The sequence below is a fragment of the Aspergillus tanneri genome, assembly GCF_003426965.1.
Source record: "Aspergillus tanneri strain NIH1004 chromosome Unknown AapTan_4_pilon_pilon_pilon, whole genome shotgun sequence".
Lineage (NCBI taxonomy): Eukaryota > Fungi > Ascomycota > Eurotiomycetes > Eurotiales > Aspergillaceae > Aspergillus > Aspergillus tanneri.
Genome location: NW_022984631.1, coordinates 598,488 through 619,406, shown reverse-complemented (window position 1 = coordinate 619,406; position 20,919 = coordinate 598,488). Strand labels below are relative to the sequence as shown.

The 20,919-nt window shown below is 43.7% G+C and overlaps 7 protein-coding genes across 7 annotated transcripts; 3 read left to right on the top strand and 4 right to left on the bottom strand.

Moving 5' to 3' along the window:
- Positions 1 to 1,574: 1,574 nt before the first annotated feature.
- ATNIH1004_005440 (uncharacterized protein) lies at positions 1,575 to 3,300 on the top strand (the record flags this gene model as incomplete). The annotated part of the gene is made up of 5 exons (XM_033570094.1): positions 1,575 to 1,580; positions 1,763 to 1,805; positions 1,860 to 2,086; positions 2,325 to 2,565; positions 2,687 to 3,300. The coding sequence occupies 5 exons, from the start codon at positions 1,575 to 1,577 to the stop codon at positions 3,298 to 3,300; spliced, it is 1,131 nt and encodes a 376-aa protein (XP_033426126.1).
- Positions 3,301 to 5,556: 2,256 nt separating this feature from the next.
- Positions 5,557 to 6,114, bottom strand: ATNIH1004_005439 (uncharacterized protein; the record flags this gene model as incomplete). The annotated part of the gene is made up of 2 exons (XM_033570093.1): positions 5,557 to 5,660; positions 5,724 to 6,114. 2 exons carry the CDS (start codon positions 6,112 to 6,114, stop codon positions 5,557 to 5,559), a joined length of 495 nt encoding a protein of 164 aa, XP_033426125.1.
- A 1,736-nt stretch (positions 6,115 to 7,850) lies between these two features.
- On the top strand, positions 7,851 to 8,793 carry ATNIH1004_005438 (uncharacterized protein; the record flags this gene model as incomplete). The annotated part of the gene is made up of 3 exons (XM_033570092.1): positions 7,851 to 8,248; positions 8,297 to 8,619; positions 8,681 to 8,793. 3 exons carry the CDS (start codon positions 7,851 to 7,853, stop codon positions 8,791 to 8,793), a joined length of 834 nt encoding a protein of 277 aa, XP_033426124.1.
- A 950-nt stretch (positions 8,794 to 9,743) lies between these two features.
- Positions 9,744 to 12,288, bottom strand: ATNIH1004_005437 (uncharacterized protein; the record flags this gene model as incomplete). Its single annotated transcript, XM_033570091.1, has 2 exons — positions 9,744 to 10,148; positions 12,223 to 12,288. The coding sequence occupies 2 exons, from the start codon at positions 12,286 to 12,288 to the stop codon at positions 9,744 to 9,746; spliced, it is 471 nt and encodes a 156-aa protein (XP_033426123.1).
- Positions 12,289 to 15,869: 3,581 nt separating this feature from the next.
- ATNIH1004_005436 (uncharacterized protein) lies at positions 15,870 to 16,331 on the top strand (the record flags this gene model as incomplete). Its single annotated transcript, XM_033570090.1, has 2 exons — positions 15,870 to 16,116; positions 16,165 to 16,331. 2 exons carry the CDS (start codon positions 15,870 to 15,872, stop codon positions 16,329 to 16,331), a joined length of 414 nt encoding a protein of 137 aa, XP_033426122.1.
- Positions 16,332 to 18,540: 2,209 nt separating this feature from the next.
- Positions 18,541 to 19,286, bottom strand: ATNIH1004_005435 (uncharacterized protein; the record flags this gene model as incomplete). Its single annotated transcript, XM_033570089.1, has 2 exons — positions 18,541 to 18,903; positions 18,954 to 19,286. The coding sequence occupies 2 exons, from the start codon at positions 19,284 to 19,286 to the stop codon at positions 18,541 to 18,543; spliced, it is 696 nt and encodes a 231-aa protein (XP_033426121.1).
- Positions 19,287 to 20,016: 730 nt separating this feature from the next.
- On the bottom strand, positions 20,017 to 20,675 carry ATNIH1004_005434 (uncharacterized protein; the record flags this gene model as incomplete). The annotated part of the gene is made up of 4 exons (XM_033570088.1): positions 20,017 to 20,364; positions 20,443 to 20,508; positions 20,573 to 20,614; positions 20,670 to 20,675. The coding sequence occupies 4 exons, from the start codon at positions 20,673 to 20,675 to the stop codon at positions 20,017 to 20,019; spliced, it is 462 nt and encodes a 153-aa protein (XP_033426120.1).
- Between the last annotated feature and the right edge of the window lie 244 nt (positions 20,676 to 20,919).

The window sequence follows — 20,919 nt, the reverse complement described above, 5'->3', positions numbered from 1 at the left end:
GAGATTTTAAGATTACTAAGGAATTCAGGATGTTGTTGTAAAATATATATTTTATACAAATAGAAGTTAGTACACTCTCTAGATAGAACTTTATAAGTATTTCGTAGGTTGACTAAATCAGGCTATTATAGATAAAATTATTACTGAAGAATAGAGAAGAGCCTATTATATTTATATTTTTACTTTAAATTTAGTATATTTACTTAAAAATTCAGGAGAAACCAGGTTTCTATTTCAAATTGCTTGAATTTGGTGATTTTTTCATTGCGGTTATCTTGTGGTTATCCATGATAACCGCAAGATAACCGCGTTAAAACCGCATTAAAACCGCACTACCATCGCTAGTCACCCAATTAACATAGAGTATAGTTTTGTACAGGTCGAACTCGCGGTTGCGACCTGTTTATCTCCTAAATAATAGGGGGAATTCCTGTAAGTCCCTCTCCCTTTCTCTTCTCCTGATGTCTCTTTATTATTTCTAGTTTCTAATCTTTAGGAACTTACGACAATGTCTCAGTCCCAAGTATCCTTTTATTCTGATTCCTTTATCAATCCCGATCTTCTTCAATCAGATGACCTTCCTGATTTACCAAGCAGTCAACCAACTGTGACTTCTATTCCTTTTACTCCCCCCCTCCGCGATTTTCTTATGCGCCGAAGTCACTTGAACGTGTCGGATCTACACTTCGAAAGTTCTGGATTCTCTATGCTACTAAACCTGAGATGGATGACTCCCGGAAACAATTCGTGGAATAGTGGTTAACAACTACATTTGGATTGAACTCTTAATGCCGAGATAGCTTACATTGGGATGGGAAAAAAAACATCAGTGCTTTGGGAGCATTTTTTAAACAGGTTGCACACGAGAAGACTGGCGAGCCCAAGGTTATGTGTAAGCGGTGTTTTGCAACCCTTACTCATCCAGGTTATAAGCGTACGGGAACCTCTGCACTTAAAGCACATCTGAACGGTGGTACATGTCGCTTAGAAAAAAAGGAGGCAAGGGATTGACCAGTTAATACGTGAATCAGTACGTTTTAAATATTGTTTTAAAGATATAGAGAGAGACTACTAATATTAGTATTATCTAGCCGCGTGCACTAACAAAGGTCTTTACCAATAATCTTTTCCAGCGAAGAATTCTTAACTTTATTACCACCGCCCGTCTCCCATTTCGTATTGTTGAACACCCAGAGTTTAAAGACCTTCTCGAAGCTGCCCAACTCTCTGAATCAAGGCTTGATATTCCTTCTGCGCGGACTATCCGACGACTTTTAGACAACACTGTCCAGGAAAGGCAACAAAATATGCTTAGCAAACTTCCAAAAGGAAGCTATCTCTCAGTTGCACTTGACTGCTGGACATCTCCCTTTTCCCAGGCATTTATGGCAATTACTGGATATTTTCTTGATCAAGAATGGAATTACTGCGAGGTCCTTCTTGGTTTTAAGCATCTCCAAGGATCGCATACCGGTGCTCACTTAAGACAGACTGTGATTCGAATACTCATGGAACATAATATTGATAATCGTGTATTATCAATTACCACAGATAATACGTCAAATAACAACACCATGATGGTAGGTGTCCAAGAGATAATTTAATCGCAAGCTCTAAGTGGGACTTCTGTCTTCCGAATTCCATGTATTGCGCATGTTATCCAGCTTAGCCTAAAGGATCTACTTGGAAAGATAAAAGCAAAACGAACAAATAAGGAAGCAAGACTGAGTGGTCTGATCCGTACACAGTCACTACAAACTAGCTCTCGGCAGCCTACAAGGAATATTATGGGAACCTTAAAAAAGGTAAGTATATCTTCGCGCTCTCTTTATACTTATACTAATATATATTATCCTTAGATTCGAGAGCTGCTGTCTTTATCAATGCTAGTCCACAGCGCAGGGAAGCTTTTCTTACCCTTCAAACTACTGAGCCTAAGCTTGTTCCGATCCAAGATGTTCGCACACGCTGGAATTCTACCTTTCTGATGCTTAATCGTGCCAGGAAATTACAATCAGTCTTTGATCGGTATTGTATAACATATCAACATATTCAATTTAAGCTAGATGAAGAGGAATGGCGCCAAGTTGAATATTTGCTTCTGATCACTAAGCCTTTCTTTGATTTTACTAGTGTATTATTAAAGACCAGAGATGTTACAGTTCACCATGTCTTCAGTATCTATAATCGACTATTTAATCATCTTGATGACGTTGAGAAGAAACTGAAACGTAAAGCTGTCCCATGGAAAAGGAGAATGCTTCAGGCACTTCAGTCAGCAAAAAAAAAGCTACTCAAAATACTACACTGAAACAGACAATGAGTCATATGGCACAGTCTATGCAATTGCAACAATTCTCTGTCCATCAAAGAAGCTTCGATACTTTGATAATGCGGATTGGAGAGGAAAAAATAAGAAAGGAGAGGAAGTCGATTTCATGAAGCATTACCGGGAGGTTTTACAGAAGGAGTTTAAGCGATATCAGCAGCAGGTTATCCAGGAAACAGAACCGGTTGATAACCAAGCAATCTTTGATCCTGCTGAAAATGAGCTTGAGCTATTATGTGAATCACAGACAGCTCTACAAGCTGAAGTGGATCAACCGGAGGATGAAATAACACGGTATTTGGCAAAAGATAAATATTCTCTATTTCTATACTATTCTGAAGTTAATTAATTTTATAGGGCTTACAAAAGGTAATCCTCGGGTCTTCTGGAAGGAGCATGAGCACGAGTATCCAGTTCTTGCAAAGATTGCACGAGATATCCTCTCAGTTCCTGCGAGTGGCGCTGGTGTTGAGCGGCTTTTTAATTGTGCTCGTGATGTCTGTCACTATCGTCGGGGACAGTTAAAGCCAGGCACAATTAAAGATCTAATGCTCCATCTCTTCTCATCTAAGTTTGATCTTGAACAAAGCGAGCTAGAGATGATTAAAGAGTATCTCTCTGTCGGAGAGGCTGCTATGCTTGATCAGACAAGACAGCCTGTTCCATCGCTTAATGAACTCGAACCAATTAGTGATAATGAAGAAGAGGGTTGCGAAGCAGAGGATTTATCTGAGGATGATACAGATGAATCTGATAACGAGGCAGAAGACGGGTTATCTACCACGCAGCCTGTAGCTCAAACTAAGCAGGTACAACGGAAGCGGTGCCGAAGTAACAGCTCTGAGGCTATAGATGATGCTGATAATGGTCTCCCACTTCCCGATATGCCAATTGAGAAGACGCAGGCGCGGTCAGGGAGGGTTCGGAAGAGGCCTAAGCTACCTGAGGGATTTGAGATTGATAAGCTGTAATATTAGAGACTTAGAAGAGAAATCGAATTTGGTCTAAAAGTGTATTCTAAAGGTTTTAAATTAAGAGACATAGGTAATCTATTACATACTAGATACTCCAAAAATACTGCGAAAAGTGCACAATTTATGCATTCACTGGAAAGTCACGAGTTTCAGCATGTTTGTAATGTTTACATATCCATGGATAACCGCAAAAACCGCGGTTTTCCAAAGTGAAAACCGCAACCGCCCACAGTGCGGTTTGCGGTTTTTAAATCAGCCCCAAAACCGCAAATTTGCGGTTGCGGTTTTGGTTATCCGCGGTTGTCCATGGTTTTGCCGCAGTCTATCTGCAATGCGAAAAAATGTACTTAAAAGCACTTGCTTTTCCTGCTTTCAAGTCTTTCAAGGCTTCCTCAACACCTTCTAGGCCGCCCGCTCGAACTTCATACGGATGACCGGAGCAACTGCCGTGCTGCAATGCCCTTGTGAGATACCGAGAGAAGATAAAACCCAGTTCCTCGTTATTCTCAAACTCGAGTTGGTTGTGCACTGATCCCACAGAAGTGATCGATTTAGTCGCAGGTGACACGTCCAGGTCGTTGGGCAGTATAAAGTCAATTTGTCCACCCGAGGCGACTGAATGCTTCAAATCCTCTGCGCTCTTTGAAATGATAACAGCATCAATTGCTGTCAAATAATATGGCCGTTGGTGGACCAGAATCATGTGACTAGGTAGAGTTGTTAGGGACCTACCATATTCGGTATGGTCACGTGGCCTCACTTAGTCACCCATCTAGATAGTCAGCTCGCCTGAGCCCCTTGAATTCAGAGAATTGTGCCTCGCGAACATTACCTCGCACACACATTTACCCATTCGGCCATCGCGGCCGCAGATAGAAGCTCCCCAGCGAGTTCTTTTAGTCCAAATCTTTTATATAGGTTGAATCGGCTACTAGCCCGTGACACATATAATCTGACAATTATCCGGGATTAATCGGATAATCGATCGTAAATTATGATGGATAAGGATTATCCATCCGAGCGGTAATGATTAATCATTGCCAAGCCTGACTCTTTCCTGTATTATTGTCAAATAATATGGCCGTGGGTGGACCAGAATCATGTGACTAGATCGGGGTAAAAACCCCACGGAGCACACAACAAAATAAGAATCAACAAGAATCAAGAAGAGCCCAACCAGCTCAAATCGTTCAAATAAGACCTTTTTACCAATCGTACTCTATTTCCCCTTCGGGACTAGCCCGAATATCTGACGATTTGTAAGTGTTACGGAAACACTATAATCCGCCCGACTTGGCGGTGCGGAGTATATGACGATCGATTCAACCCCTGAATCCTTTAGATAGGTGAGCACCTAGATAGGAATGCAAGAGACTCAGTTGGTTGAGATACTGTGATTCCTGGTGTTTCCACTGAATGACATCTACTTCCTAATGTGGCTAGTTGGCCTGTAGCTGATAGAATAGCTCCCTACGCCCCATTTCCCCTGAGTTCACAACAGTAAGTAATTTACTTAGTGTATTTTAGCTCTTGGCAACCTGCCGGGCGGTTAATAAACCCATAGAACCGCCCCGGGGACCATAGAATTGGATCCGGATACAGATCAGAACGGATCCTTTCGAGGTCTAAGATAGGCCATGTTATTTGAGCTGTTGGTGTCCTTCCCTTTTTTAACCGAGTTTCAGAGGAATGAATAGTACGTAAAGGCAAAAAATTAGATAAATCTGCTTCCGAATCCATGTTTTGGTTGATATTTTAGCATTATCAGATAGGAAAGGTGGGGTAAAAAGTGGTGGGGTATTCCTGATCCGGGATTGTGGATAATCCGTGGATTATCCGAGCGGAAATTATCCTTGCCCAGTCTCGTCAAACCAGGATTTGAGCTAAAAGTGGGGATTTTGTCGCATTGGTACCATTTACTTCTCACTCAGGTTGAGAGAACAGGATAATCAAGCAATGTTCCCCTGAATTTTAACAACATAGAGCAATAAGTCTCAGAGAAGACAATCTCTGTAAATGTCCCACGTGTCCACCTGACTCCAGTAATAGCCTCTCACAACAAGGTGCTCTTTTTCAGAAAAGAATGGCTTATCTTGCTTTATCTGTAGTGCTGATACAAGAAACTGTGGTCTGATAGCGACACACGCTCACCGCATCTGTATTGAAACTACTGGAGAACGCGTGGTGCGATCAACATTGACAACTGTCGAGCATGAAGGGCACGATTGGGTCTGAGTTTTTTACGCCTTTCATTCAACTTGAACATGGTTCATCAAGACGATATCCAAAATACGCGTAATGCCAACCCTTGCCTAATTCGATAGCGTCAACTAATTTCACAGTGACAAGCTTGGTGCCTATGTATGCAATTTTGTTAGCTGCGCTTTAAGTGCCGACGTGCGATATTTAGAGCTACCTACCTTTTGGAATCCTGAACGTTCCCCAGAACGCTCCATGAGAGATGCCCACGTAAGGTGATTGAGCCCCATGTTTAACTTCCAGTTTGCCCCAGCCAAGCAAGTGATCCTTACTAGACATTTCGTTTTCTGGCAACGTCAAAGGCCCATGGGTCTTCCCAATTGGCTGACTATCAGCAAGGACTTCAAATACTTCCGCAGGGCTCCAAGTATCAACAATAGTGAAAAGGATGTCTTGATTCTTAGTTTCACGTTCAACATTGACTTTTGCAGTCGCTCCCAGCTTAAAAGGGCCAGCGGTACGCGTCTGCTTCCAGTCTTTCAATTTCTTTCCCACACAAGGTGTATACTTCCCGCAAGCTCCGTAGAATGTATATTGGACTTTACCTGCCATCCTATTGGCGACAAGGACATCGTCTGCCAATGTACCTGGAAAATTGTTTAATTGCATTGGTTATCTTTTGTAAAAATTCAACTAGGCGCCCTTACCAGCCGGAATTAAAAAATTTCTGTCTTGCTCACGAATCACTTTTCCACCAATGGTGACATCTAGACTACCTGGTTGAGTGGCTGTAAGCCACGTATCCATAGGATAGCGATAGTCTCTGTTTTTCTCTTTTATTTGATTGTTATATTTCCCATTAGGATTTGGCAATTTCATAGTTCCCCTTCTAGCATCAATTTCCTCCTTTTTAAACTGATATTCTAACCATTTGCAGGATGGATCTGGGTTTGGTTCAGGCTTAGCTTGGCAATCTCTCCCATCTGCAACCCCTTTGAAGTAAGCCACATATGCCCGGTCCACAATAAGGCGGAGAGACACCAACCATTGGTTAACTTGCGGGCTACTTTGCAACGATGAGTATTTAAATTCTTTGATACACACTCTTTGTAAATGTCGCACACATTAGTAGGAGCAGAGGCTCCATTAGCAGACGTAAATATAACAAACAACCCCAGGATAGTTGCTATATATATAAGATGCGTCGTTTTAGAGTGGGTCATAATGAAATGAAAAGGGAGAAGTTCCGTGAAATATGATACACAAGGTATTAAAAGGAATATAGAGACATGATGGTGGCCAATATTCAAGACCAGGTAGCTTCTAAATATACTGCTATCACTGCTAACCAAAGTGACTATAGCTAAATCTTGCAGTGGGTCTTTGGTGACTGTGTATCCTGATGAAGTCATTATTATATTATCACCCATCAAGATGTAACCTTGATGATACTGCTGCGGGTTAGAAATGACACATCTTCAAATGCTTAGTTCGCCACATCCAGATATACTCTATCCACACTTGGGGCAGGTTGGTAGTGACCGAGGGTTAAACAGGGCAAAAAAAAGCCGAGTTTTTATGCAATGCCCATGTCCGCATGGCTATATTTCGCCATGAGTCTTATTAGGTACAAGGCTTAGATCCTAAAATCGATCTTTATGACGCAGATCTAATCTTAATAGTTTTCATATAGTTTTTACTTTTATCCCTTAATAAAAATTATGTTTATGTTCTTTAATAATCTATAGATAATCTGATTATGTCTTAAGAGGAGACTAGAATAGACCCGATCTGTGGATAGAAGACTTGGAGTACTTAACGCTCACAAACAAGGTTCAAGGATCACCCACGGGTCAATGCTAGGGCTAATCTGTCCATGGCTCCAGGAGGCTCGGCAAGTCTTTCACGGAGCTTCCCGGAAACCGTGAAGACTTGCCGAGCCTTCCGGAAAGCGCCAAGCCATGATGTATATTGTCGGAACTTTTAAGCCACTACGAACCTGAGGGTGCGATAAAATCCAACTTTGAGCATTTCCTACTCCGGTCTATTTGTCCCAGGCAAATCCGGCATTGTCTAAAACTTAATGTTCCCATGACGTGAGTATCTACGGAGTTGATCGGAAACTTAGAGGCTTTTAGAGCCAACGGGTACTAGAGTTTATTCTCACACTGGATTATTTTCAACAACCTTATTTCTGATTATCATTGTATCATCGATTATTCTATAATATAATAATCATTGATAAAGTCGGGTATGGGTAAATTATAAAAGCCATGGACCAGTCATTCGAAATATATCATTGAGAAAGTAACCATATTCCAACTAAGAACACTTCAAAAATTTACAATATGAACCTACACTCTCGTATTTTCTTCCTTGGATATCTTGCGAATCTCGTGTCCGCAAATGCCGACATAGAGTGCCGCACTATTATCTCCTGCACTACGACTAGCACAACTACAACCACTACGATAACCACTAGCACTTCTACCACCACCACTATACCCCCCCCCGACACTATTACGACCACTAGCACTTCTACCATCACCACGATACCCCCACCGGACACTATTACGACCACTAGTACTTCTATCACCACCACGATCCCTCCCCCAGACACTATTACGACCACTAGTACAACTACTAGTACTACTAGTAACAGCTGTCCGCCTTGCTCCGTTACCTGCCCTCCAGAAAAACCGCCAGCAACTATAACTACAACGGTCACCACCACGCCTGAAAGCTGGTAATTAGTTTCATAAGTCCATTTCAGACAATGTACTGACCCCTTCAGTCAAACAAGTTCGCAAGCCACACCAACCCCTGTGTGCACCGACATTGTGGAAAACTGGAAGCCAATCAGACTGGATTGGACAGAAAATTATAAGAAGCCTGGTCAACCAGAACCGAAACAAATCGAAACTGACTACAATTTCCCAACTATTTTTCAACTCACCGATGACATGATTAAGTTGGAACAGTACGATGTGTCAATAGACGGCGACCATGTTGGAAAGACCTCCAACGTGCTGGAGGGTAAAAGGAAGGACTCTTGTAAGGCCGCGGAGGAATGCATTAAGAAGGGGTTTTCCCATGGAAAATTTGAAATTCCGGCAGGTAAGTGCTAATGCCTAAGTTTCTATACCTCAGACATGAAGGAAAACTGATTATTTGTTAGGCACCCATTCCATTGGGATTTCTTGGAAAATGGCTGAGCAGGAAGATATCAGTGACTGGACCTTCGGATCAGGGCAGTACCGCTTCTTGCGAGTTAAACCATGTCCACATTAAACTGTGATGCACGGCAGTTACGTGCCCTTGCCCGCTTAACACGAGCTAGGTGCGCAAACAATGGCAGAATTGATAGGCTATTGATAAGCCAAAGGCGCAAAAAGGCACAGGAAAATTGAAGAATATTTTTGGATTGTACTTCACCCTGCCTGTATGTAACTGTCTTGAACAATAATTTATCTCTACCCAACGCGTCCCTTTCTTGAACCTTTCTCTAACCTTTCTCTTTCCTCGCCGTTCATGTTCTGGAAACCCACCTTTCTCAGATTCGAAAAAAATCGAATGGCCTTATCAAATGACTCATTATTTATCCAGCAATCTCTCTTTACAAGCCCTTCGATCTTGTCGAAGAATCTTGGGCCTCGTTCCATCCTTTCGCATCTCGAAAGCGGGGACCTTTCCCTCCTGGCCTTTATTAGAAATAGAACTGGTCTGCTCGAGGTCTGGAATTCCTTGGCTGTGTGGCTTTCTGACTTCTCCCTGGCGGCTGAGCTGAGAGGCCAACACTGCCTGATTTTGCGGCCAAACGACCGGAGCGATAAGGTTAACTCTGAGTTAGGTTCAGAGGGCTCATATCCGCCACTATCTTTGACTCGTCCGTTAAGGTGTTGGCGTGGTTTTCGAAGTTGACATCGCCATTCAGGCAAAGGTTTGTCGAAGTCGGGGATTCGCGTGCAGCTGCTTGATGACTGAAGCAACGCGTGACTCAACGGTCTGTCGTTGAAAGTAACCCAAATCTAGCCTCGAGATTACCATCCTCTCTCGGGATTCTTTTCCATATTCCTTCAATGCTAGTAGTGGTGAAAATGGCATTCGGTCACAAACTCGGTATTCATTAGGTCTGTTATGTGTGGGGTCGGTAACGAGCTGAATGGTATGCTATGGTGCGAAAGGAGTATCTATATGGGAGGGAAGATCTATTCGCACGTCCTGACCTGAACTCTTGAAGGTCATACAGCCGGAGGCATGACTGATCTAATAACTCGATATCGCCGGTTCCTAACAAGGTCCTCCCATATTGAAACCGGTTCATTTGGAAAGTTGGTCCACTCTCTAATCTTGGCCGGGCGGAGTTTCCGGTCGGCGTTCGCCGGGTCGCCCTTTGTAGACGAGTCTTTAGCTATCTGAATGGCCAGACCGAGAAATAAGTGCACATGGCAGGCGTTGAGAAACACAGGATATGGTGTTTCTTGAGTATGGAGTTTCAGTTGTTCCTCAGCTTCAAGCTGTGATCTCTCGGCCTGCTCATGTCGTCGCTGCTCTTCTTCAAGGCGCTGGCGCAACTCTTGTATCTCAACTCTTGTATCTCCTGGAGGGACATTCTGGTTGTCGTTGGATGAGTGGCCATCATCAAACTGGTTTGTGATGGGATATTGTCAGAATAAACTAGTCTAGATTGGGACATCATGTGAAATATATACCCAATATCTCTCATAGAGGGGTTGGGCAGATAATCTTTCTGAATACAATCACTTCAGACCCCCCAATAATTCAACAATTAAGAGTCGTATTTGCTATATAGAGAATCTACATATAATTATATTCAGTTTATTAGTATTGTTTCATTTAAACTACGACCATCCGTGCAAGACCATTGCGCCGCCCAAAAAATATAGAAGAACGGATATACCCGCCGTGTGGGCCACGTGTACTACTGAGTGAATGGAGTAAAGTGGAAAAGGTGTGACGACCTGGTCTTGGACATCGCGCTCAGCATTTGCATTTGTAGTTGAGATGAAAAGGAGGAGTTGTCGCAACGAAATTGTTGTACCACGCGTCGCATTGCACCACTAGTCCCAATACGTTAACTATTACGTTACTTGTGATCCGGAATCGTCGAGACAACTTCTATCAATAACGGGGTTCGGTTGGTCCCTGATTACTTGATTTTTTTGAAGGATGTGGGGCGTCACAGGAAACTTGCTGGCAGACGTAGCCGGGTGTTGCTGGTAGGATTCAATTTATGAGTCACATTCCAGCGGAGCCTTTGTGTAACATGAAGTCGGGAGTCGTGAGCGTTTCCACCTACCATCTCCCCGTCAAACTGACCGCGTACCACTACTAAATGAACCAAGTAGAATGGATGATATCAAGTTGAAGTCATTACCTTTGGATGTTGGAATAATAACAGTGAATGGCCTTTGACTCTGTACATTGAAATTCGACGGTACAAGAATATTTTGACTTAGCCACTGTATATTCCTTCCTCTCTCGATCGGGTTGGACTGAAGGGAATCCCATTACAAACCTATTTTGAATACAGAAGCACGATGATAGAGATACTCTATGTTATATAGGCCAGGAGAGAGCATACGTTACATTCACCTGCGTTTGCAGGCAGGGTGATGGATTTGAGTTACATCAAAGAAATAGGTAGAACTTGTAGCTATGTTTTCTGGACCGGATTTATTAATTGATATTATAAGTAGTAGTCTCGTAATTACTTATACTAAAACTCTAAATGCTCCGAACCTAATTCCAGATTCCCGTTTAACATTTAAGAATATTAATTATTTCAGCCACACTAATACCATCTATGTGAGTACGAGGCCGGTTGGACTGTTAGGTAATCAGGGCGCTGATAAGTTACTATTATTAATCAAGATACTTAAAATGGTTCAACCAACGTCTATGCGAGCCTCTGGTGCTCTGGAATAATATATCTATGTTAAGGCCACGAATTCCTTGGGAAGAGAGTACCTAGATCTCTAGCTATCTACCATAGTCGGCGACAATAGCAAGATTAGGGACCTAGCAATTACAGGTAAACTGTCCTATGTTGGAGGTGGAACAGTGTGCAACAGATATTAATAATTAACAGCAGTATCTAAGCGCGGAGTTATTGTCCTCTGTAACCAGAACATTAATATGGACCAGTTTAAATATTTAATTTAAAGAATGGGCGAACTTATAGATAAACTAGAGGAGGGAAAGCTACATATTAATGCAATCTATCCTAAGATTAATTCCTGTTTTGGAAATAATCATGCCCTCTCGGACCCCGAAATTTATGTAGTGTCATCCGAGGTAGGTACAAATAATTGTTGTAACAAGAGGCAACTAACAGTTAATATATTCTTAGTATAACCATAACAAGTTTAATAACTACCTGAACACAAAGAAGAAGTAGTTTACCAGTTGAGGTTGGCATGCTAAGTAAGTCTACGCCTTATTTAAAGATGGTCTTTGTGCCCTTCTAGCTAATACCAGACAAGTACTTTATATAAGAACATCCTATTAGACTATATCGGGATAAAGATGGTGAAAGCTTTAAAGACTAGGGACGACACCCTATTTGCATCTTGCTACAGAGCCTATGATCGGCTGTCTAAGCCATGGCAGAAAATGGCTGATTCACTTACCTGTATGCTGTTTAAAACATATATAATAAAGTAAGATATTAACCCAGAATACACTGAAGCTACGCACTATAAGCCGGATATTATACCACTTGCAGACAAAGGAATCAAGCTCTAGTTGAGTCCCAGAGGCCATCCTGATAATGTCGGTGGCAAATTTAAGGGAATATAATAGGCTGCTGCTTAGAATTCTTCTTTATATATGTAGTGAGCTAATAATAGCTTAGTTCTCTCGTGATAACTAACCCAGTAACTGGCTGGAAGGCTCTTTGGGGGTTTAGCCCAATTTCGATGCGCGCTAACGGGAGAATCAACAGTGTTACTAATTATAAAAATAAACTAATAAAAGTCTACTGTATATTAATATACACGCTAGGAGCAGCATTACCTAGAAATATTATATTACAGTATTGCGCTAACAGCTATACTACTAGTTTTAAAGTTGATTACGGACAACCATGATTTGCAATACCGCCATCGGTGGAAGCCTGATAATGTTGTGATTTGGGACAAGCTTATAGTTTTACTATCCTTTTCTGTTTCTATTTGGCCATGAAGCTAACAGGGAACTATAAAGTCGGACTGTCCTCCATGCCGGTATATAGTATATTTCTTCTTCGAAAGCGACCCATACGGAACTCATATCCCTAACACAATCAACAGTGACCTTAATAAGGAGCGGCTGGCATTCCGTGTCACTAGCCTCACCGGTAAATTATACTGCGACCCTAATTCTTTATCTCGAGAGGAATACTTTCGCAAGGAGCGATTGGCAAAGTCGACCACCTAAATCAGGCCCTTCAAAAGAAAAAGGAAGAACTACTTCGCAGCATGCAGTCTTAAGAGTTAGGAGTTAATTTTACTCATTGGAGACCATTAACATATACTGAACATATTAAAAGATGTGTTAAGGAATAGGGTAAACTGTGACTAGACTTCATCAGAGCCCACAAATGGGCCTGAATCTCGGGCCCACGGCCCAACCCACTGTGGGCTGATGGCCCGGATTTCAGGCCCAAGCCCAACCATCAGGCCCACGATGGGCCCCCAATGGGCCCCCGCAAAAGCCCATTTTTGCATAAAATTTTGGTCTTGGCATTCATAAAGCTGCTAAATAATCAAAATAAAATACTGTTTTTTACACCTGTTCCAGTTCATCAACTGAGCTTCGTTGTAACCTCGCCTAAAATAGTAAGAAATTCTAGGAAATCTTCTTGGAATTAAAGAAAGTAAGGCTTGTTTTAAGTTAATTACTCATAAAAATCCCATATTCTGATTGTTATGGTGGTGTTTTGATGGCTTATGGATAAATTCACTGCAAACTTGTTTAGATATATATTTTATATATACGAGAGTGTGCGCATCTTTTTAATAAGAGACAGAAGTAAAAAATTAACCACTTCTGCCTGCTCTGATTTATTCATTCTTTACATGAAATAAAAGCTTATCTTCTCTACTTTGGAATTCTAATCCTAAACGATAGTATAAAGAAGTGAATTTAAAGGAATTCAGCTCTTTCTACCAGTATTCTGTCTCTGTATCTGACCAGGTGAAAATTTTTTGAGGGTATCTAAGGTCGAGTTGGGCTGGGAATGGGCTATTAATGGGCTCTCATGGGCTATTCGTGGGCTTTATAGGCTATTCGTGGGCTCTTGTGGGCTTTTCATGGGCTTTGTTGGGCTATTCATGGGCCCTTATGGGCTTTGTTGGGCCTCGTTGGGCCAAACACACTTCACTTGTGATATCTATCCAATTAGCAACTAGCTGAATATTTTCTTTTGATATGTAGACTTGTTTGTTTGACTCACAGTCCATAGCTAAGTAAATCAGAAATCCTTCTCCTAGTAATGTATCCATCTCCTTTTTTACCCTTCTCTTATTTTTATCCATGTGTTGTATACTTACTTCATTATATCCCAAAGCCAGCAATCTGACTTTGCATCATCTCTTTATGATGCAGAGATAGATAATCTAATATTTCTAACTTCTTTAAATCACCCAGCCACTCCATCTGGCAGCCAGCATACATTTGATGCCCTTGACACTTCGGTCCCTTTATTTATTCGACCAGCTATTCCTCTTACAATTCCATCCTCTCTTGAACGTGTCGGGCCCGATAGAAGAAAGGCATATGTGCTTTATAACGAAATGACTATATAATGGTAGACTGGTGGTTACATACTGATTATGGGTCCCAAAGTAAGATACATTGGGACTCAAACCACCTTTCAGATATTTGGAAGCACTATGATCAGGTCGCATCTAGTATAGACGGCGCACCAAAGGTCATGTGTAAACGCTGCAGCCAGATCCTTGAACATCCTTACTCTACAAAAAGGATGCTAAAGGGAAGGAAGGGCGTCATGGTTTATCAACAATGACAAGGCACCTAAAGACTGCTGCGTGCCAACGGTTTGAGAACAGACAGAAGGATGAAATCACTAAATTCCTCCAAAAACAGTATATCTAATGTTCTATTACTATGCTTTATTGACTAATTAATAATTATTTTACTAGAAATCTGCTCCGACTGATGTTCCTTTCTCACAACCAGCCTGGGAGGAGAAGATCTTATCATTTCTCTCAATCAATCGGCTTCCTTTTTACCTAATCGAGCATCCAACATTTATAAGCTTAATTCAGATGGCCCATAATGCACCAACTGCTCCACAAATCCCATCTGCAATGACGATACGTCGTCGGCTAGAAGTGCTTGTCAAAGATCGGCAACAAAGTGTTCTTAGGATGCTTCCTTCAGGTTCGAAGATATCAATTGCGCTTGACAGTTGGACATCTCCGTTTTCCCAGGCATTTCTAGCTATAACTGGCTACTTTATTGTGCTGATTGGGTATATCGGGAAGTACTTCTTGGCTTTAAACCTCTTCACGGAGCGCATACTGGTTCGAACATGAGTGGTGTTGTTCTAGAAACACTAAACAGCCATCAGATTCAAGACCAAGTCTTTGGATTAACCAGTGATAATGCATCGAATAATAAGACATTGGCTGATTCCCTCAGCAGGGCTTTATCTAATAATGTTAATATTATCCGAACTCCCTGTCTTGCTCATGTTATCCAACTTAGCCTGAACCAGCTTCTTGACCGTCTCAAGGCAGTTCCACTAAATAATACCGAGGAAACAAAGTGGACTGACCGGCTGTCAACTTTAGCCAAGGCAAATACACAACACCAGAAGCATGAGATTTCTTATACCTTAAACAAGGTCCGCTCTCTTGCAATTTATATCCACGGAAGCCCTTCACGTCGAGAGGCATTCAACAATCTTCAAACAGATGATCCAAAGCTTACACCAATCCAAGATGTGAGAACTCGATGGAATTCAACCTTTCTCATGCTTCGTCGCGCGAAACGACTCCGTGATATCTTTACACGATTTTGTGCCGACTATGATTGTGAAGAGATGTTGCTAAATAATGAGGAGTGGCGCCAAATTGACTATCTTCTTTATATTACTGAGCCGTTCTTTCTCTATACAACCGAGCTATCAAAGACTCGAGAGGTAACAATACATCTTGTTTTAAGATTTACAATGCACTCTTCGAGCATCTAGAAAAATCAATGAAGCAGCTTCGGCGGAAAGGTGTGTTCCATGGAAAAAGCAGATGCTTGATTCTCTTGAAGCTGGTCGATTAAAACTTGATGAGTACTACTCGCAGACAGATAGGGTTAAACCACATATCTATGCAATTAGTACAATGCTTGCCCCCGATAATAAGTTCCAATTCTTCCTATCTGATGACTGGGATAAACAATGGCGCGACCTCTACCGGAAATCCTTCCAAGAAGCCCTGGTTCCTTATCAAGAACGTCTCTCTACTCTTCAAGGCTCTGCAACCACCCCTACCGCAGCAAGACCAAGCTCAAGGCTTAATAAGATGTTGAATGGGCACAAACCACAGGCAAAGCCAGTTAGGGATGAAATAACTCAATATCTTGACAGCGGTATGTTAAACACCTTATTGCTTTAGTCTAATCCTAACTTCCTAAAAGATACTATCGATGTGGAGCCCCTTCAATTCTGGAGAGACAATGAATATCGATTTCCAGCTATTGCAGCCCTTGCACGGGATATTCTCTCTATTCCAGCAACAGGCGCTGGTGTTGAACGACTTTTAATACTGCTCGAGATATCTGTCATTACCGCCGCGGTCGGATGAAGTCTGAGAAATTAGGGATTATGATGTTTCTTTGTACATCAAGATTTGATCTTGAAGAACAAGAGGCAAAATTTCTCAAGGAATTCTTTTCTATCTATGAGATAGAGGCTGCAAAGGAAGAGAGAGACGAGAAATTAGAGGAGATTGAGATAGAGTCGATTAGTGATACTGAGGAACAAGAAGATATGAGGCAGTAGCAGTGATACAGGATTATACAGAGCCTGAATTGCCAGAGAATATCACGCAAACACGGGTTTCAGGAAGAAAGCGGAAAAGTAGGGAGGATAATGAGTTTGAGTATCATTAATATATTCAATTACTGCCTTTTGAATAATATCTTGTTAACCAAACTCTGCACGATGCTGAACGCTTCAGCGAGTAAGAATGTAAAATATAACCAGGCGGAGTAGACATTACAAAGAGCAATTTTTAAGAGAAATAATGTAAGAGAAATACTCAATATTACAGCTAAAAGAAGCACAAGTTATGCAGTCATAAGATCGGGGCATGTTTGCACTGTTTAGCCTAGTTTGGGGGCCCATTTGGGCCCCATCTGTGGGCCGTGGGCCCCTGGCTCAGCCTATAGCCTATCATGGGCCCTAGAACCTGGCCCAAAGCCCAGCCCACAAGTGGGTTGGGTTGGGTTGGGCTTGGGCTTTCGTGGGCTCTGATGAAGTCTACCTACAATTCCTCTGTACTACGATGTGCGACTAGTTCATCACTCTCAGTAGCGCCCCATGAAGGGTTATTATTTATTTAAACTGGTGTATGAGTGGCGGCGAACCGGGATCTTGTTACAAAGGAGATTATAAAAATGCTATAGCCGGACCTGAAGGATTACTACATAGTTTAGGTAGCTCGTCCGCACCGACGGTCTCCGTCAGAAATATTTAGCACTCTATATTAGAATAAGTAGTATCGAAGCCCTATCTTTCCTATCTATATCTTAACATTAAATGTAGCGGGCAGGGCCCGCAAAGTGCTCGAGCCCGTATACCGGGCACTCGCGAGGTCGTGTAGAACTCTCCCGGTCACGTGATCTCGTTTACCTCGCACACACATTTACCTGTTCGGCCGCCGCGGTCGTAGATAGAAGCTCTTCAGCGAGTTCTTTTAGTCCAAATCTATTATATAGGTTGAACCGGCTACTAGCCCGTGACATTAAAGACAGTTTTGAGTCTCCCTAGACCTTTCTATTAGGGAAAATAGAGGTAATGGTAACAACCTAAAAATATATCCTAGAGCCTAAAACTTTTGTTACTAATAAAGAATGCTTTAATGCTTCGCTCAGGACCCACTCCTTGTCCCTTGAGGTAGAAATGAACGGTGACGGCCGGTCACTTCTCCAATTGAGGTTTTCGCATACTGTCAACTCCAGATCTTCCTGATCGTTTTGAGATCTTGGTTTGATGGATACCCATTCCTCCGACTTTGCCACGATGCCACGAGTAAAGTGGAACCGTGCTTGCGACCCATCATCCTGACAACGGTACACAAGAAGACGTCTGCGACTTCGGCGAGGCATCAGCATGTGTTCAGGTCAAAAAAATAAGGACAAGGCAAGTACTGTCGATCTGTAGATTAACTCGAGTGAGGTAGTCGGGCTGAGTGTCAAAGTGATCCTGGGAGAGAAGGCATTATTTATCTTCGCAACAGTTGTCGACCCCATATCACTGCCACGGGAGAAGGCGCGTCAACCAATGTGCTTGTGCCACGCGGCAGCTGCGCGTGGTCATCAGACCATGGCCGCAACAAATAACTGCCTCATCAGGCAGGTACCAAGCGCTCCCCCACCATGAACGGGAAAAGCCTTATTCAGACCGGAGACTGTAGCAAGGAACCCAGCTCATTTAGAACCAGAAAGTCCGAAAGCGTGTCCTCGTGGCCTTCAGTTGCCCGCGGGCTGAACGCGCAGAGAAACGGATGGGCCGGGAGGTCGCGACTACAAATGGCACCACTGTGCCATTTTGAGTAGGGAGAGAGCCTCAGCCGAAATAATCATGAGTCACGTACGTGAGGCGCGGAGCCCTGAGGAAGGCATAATGCCTATGTCGATTATTGGATAGATTGATAGCCGTGTTGAAAGAGCACGGGATGCCATCTGCGGCTTGAACAGATCGGCGCCATAGACTCGAACAAATGATTACAATGGGCTTTGACGAGGCCTTGACCTTCCCACGCATGTCCCCGTAGAAACACATCGTCCCGCCTAAACCGTGGACTCCTCAGATAGCGAACTGGGGTGATAGTCACTATCGCTTCGCGCGCGCCCGCGCTTCGTCTCCCTTTCGGATGTTGGCTCGTCATCCGAGCCAGTGGCGTCGGACGGAGTGGCACGTCGCCGGCGTTTTAGTACGCCCGGCCGAATGGTGTTGACCGAGCCTTTGTGATGTATCTGCGCCGATTGCCTCGCTTCTGCAACCTGAAGAAAGGCACATAGTTGTTGTGCTGTAATAACGACCTCCTGGTCGAGGTCAGCGTATTTCTCTAGCAATGTATCGGTCGCGAAATCCCGAAGGCTCAGCCGAAGCGTAGTGTCCTCAACTGGAAGTCCATCATCTGTCCGGAAAGCCTGCTTTCGTGTTAGAGCACAACATGTGAGCAACTGCGAGAGAAACATACTTGCGCGTCCACATCAGCTGTTGTTTGGAAATATTCCTTGCCATCGTCTTTGACGTACTCTGGCCGCCAAGTCGATAAGGTGGCCCTTTGAGACTGCTTGTAATCAATGTCGACACATACCACAGCTTTGATGCTTCCATCTGTGTTCAAGATGTAATCATCAACGAGCCGCGTAACGTCGCACGAACGAAGTCGACGAATCGGGGCCAACGAGGGCCATGATCTTCCGCTCCATGTCTTGTTCAGCTCGAAGCATGATACCAAGCGACGCGGACATAGTTTGATACGTCGAATGCAACCGAGACGAGATGGGCCTGGCACAGGACCCGCCATGTCTCTGTCAGTTTCGTGGTTACGATATGTGACTGTCTGTCAAAGTGCGCGTGTCTGAAATGCTGCGTATTCTACCGCTTAATCTGGACGGTTGCAAGGACTTGAATTCATCTAAGCTACTGCAAGATAATGGCTCTATTTATGATCAATTTTGACCGCCACTTAGGGGCCAACTTACTACTGCTAGAACGATTCGTCCATACTCTATTATAAGTAGATATATATCTCTCTTTAGCCTTACTTCTACCTATCCTGCTTCGGATCTTAGGATTACTGTATTAATTATCAAGAATCTTAACGTTATTTTTAGGAGTCGTTCCGCCTTTAGAATAAGTATCGTTACCTCGTCGGACTAGTGGATTCTAGTCATCCCCGTGCTTGAACTACTACACTAGCAGGTCGCGCAGTTTAGGCGGATCCCAGGGTTTGACAGACCCCTAGACGCCTCCCAGGAAGCTTTTATGGAAGGCTTTCTCAGGGGCCTATAGAACTCATTATGTTTGAAGACGGTTATCGCCCTTCTTGCCTTTCTTCCATTAGATATTCTATTTTTAGTGCTGCTTAGGACACGCACCGCCGGGAGCGGGAACACGCGCGAATATCAAAATCCAGCCAATCAGCAGGCGAGTAAATAGAACGAGGGCAGGTTCGTTCATGTACTAGGGAAGTAAGACGACGGATTGGCGGATGGGTGGACGCTAAGCTGTCCAGGGCTCGGTTAAGGACCCGGTCAAACGATGCAATAACCAGGTCTAAAATGTTGACCGACATCTGCTGGATGCTCCCCTGCGGGCTCATCTGGGACTAACTCCTTATCGTCCCATAGCGCTCCTGGCCAGAAAGATTGCAGACCTGGATGGCTCTGCAGCCGGCCAGGGTCTGGCGCGGACGCTTCGGCCAACACCCGAAGATAACGGCCATCCAGGAATCGAAGCCAGTCTGTCTGCAGCAGCCATGGTGTGGCATCGTCCTCCATATGACGGGCCTGAAAAACAAAGAGCCGAGGATCCGGACGGGCCTCTTGCGCAGGGTGCTGTCGGTGGATCCCACGAGCCTCTAGGTGCTGAATTTCCCGGATCTATCGGGCCGTGTGGTTGCCAGTCAGGGGTGGGGTTTGCAATGGTGTGGTCGGTCGTTCTATTGGCTCCGCGTCTACGGGCTTCGGGGCCAGGGGTCGCAGCGGTCGGGCCGGTAGTTCGTTGGGTCTGATTCTCCGGTTGTCCTCTTCGCAGACGAACGTGAGCGTGGTTAGCAGTGGGCCGGACCAGGAGAAACGAGAGACGTACCTGTGACCGGATCAAGTTAGGATAGAGCGATCTCCGGCTCGCCTATCAGTATTGTGTCAGCAGCCAAGAAGGAGAGCGAATTTTCAGTGGTTTCCACTGGCATGCTGGCTGGTCGACCATGGTCCACGGGCGCGGTGGTCCAGAAGCGCAGGTATCAGCTGGATTGGAACCAGGACTGGCCTTGCACGCGGCGAGGCGCCCACGGAAGGCCGTCAGCACGATATACAGCAACCTAGTGTGTTTTACTTATCCGCTTAAACCGGGTAAGATGCCCACAGTGACTGCATTCCCACAGACCATGAAGCTCGAGCTCTGGAATCCGGGAGGAGCCGTTTGGAAGAGGCAAG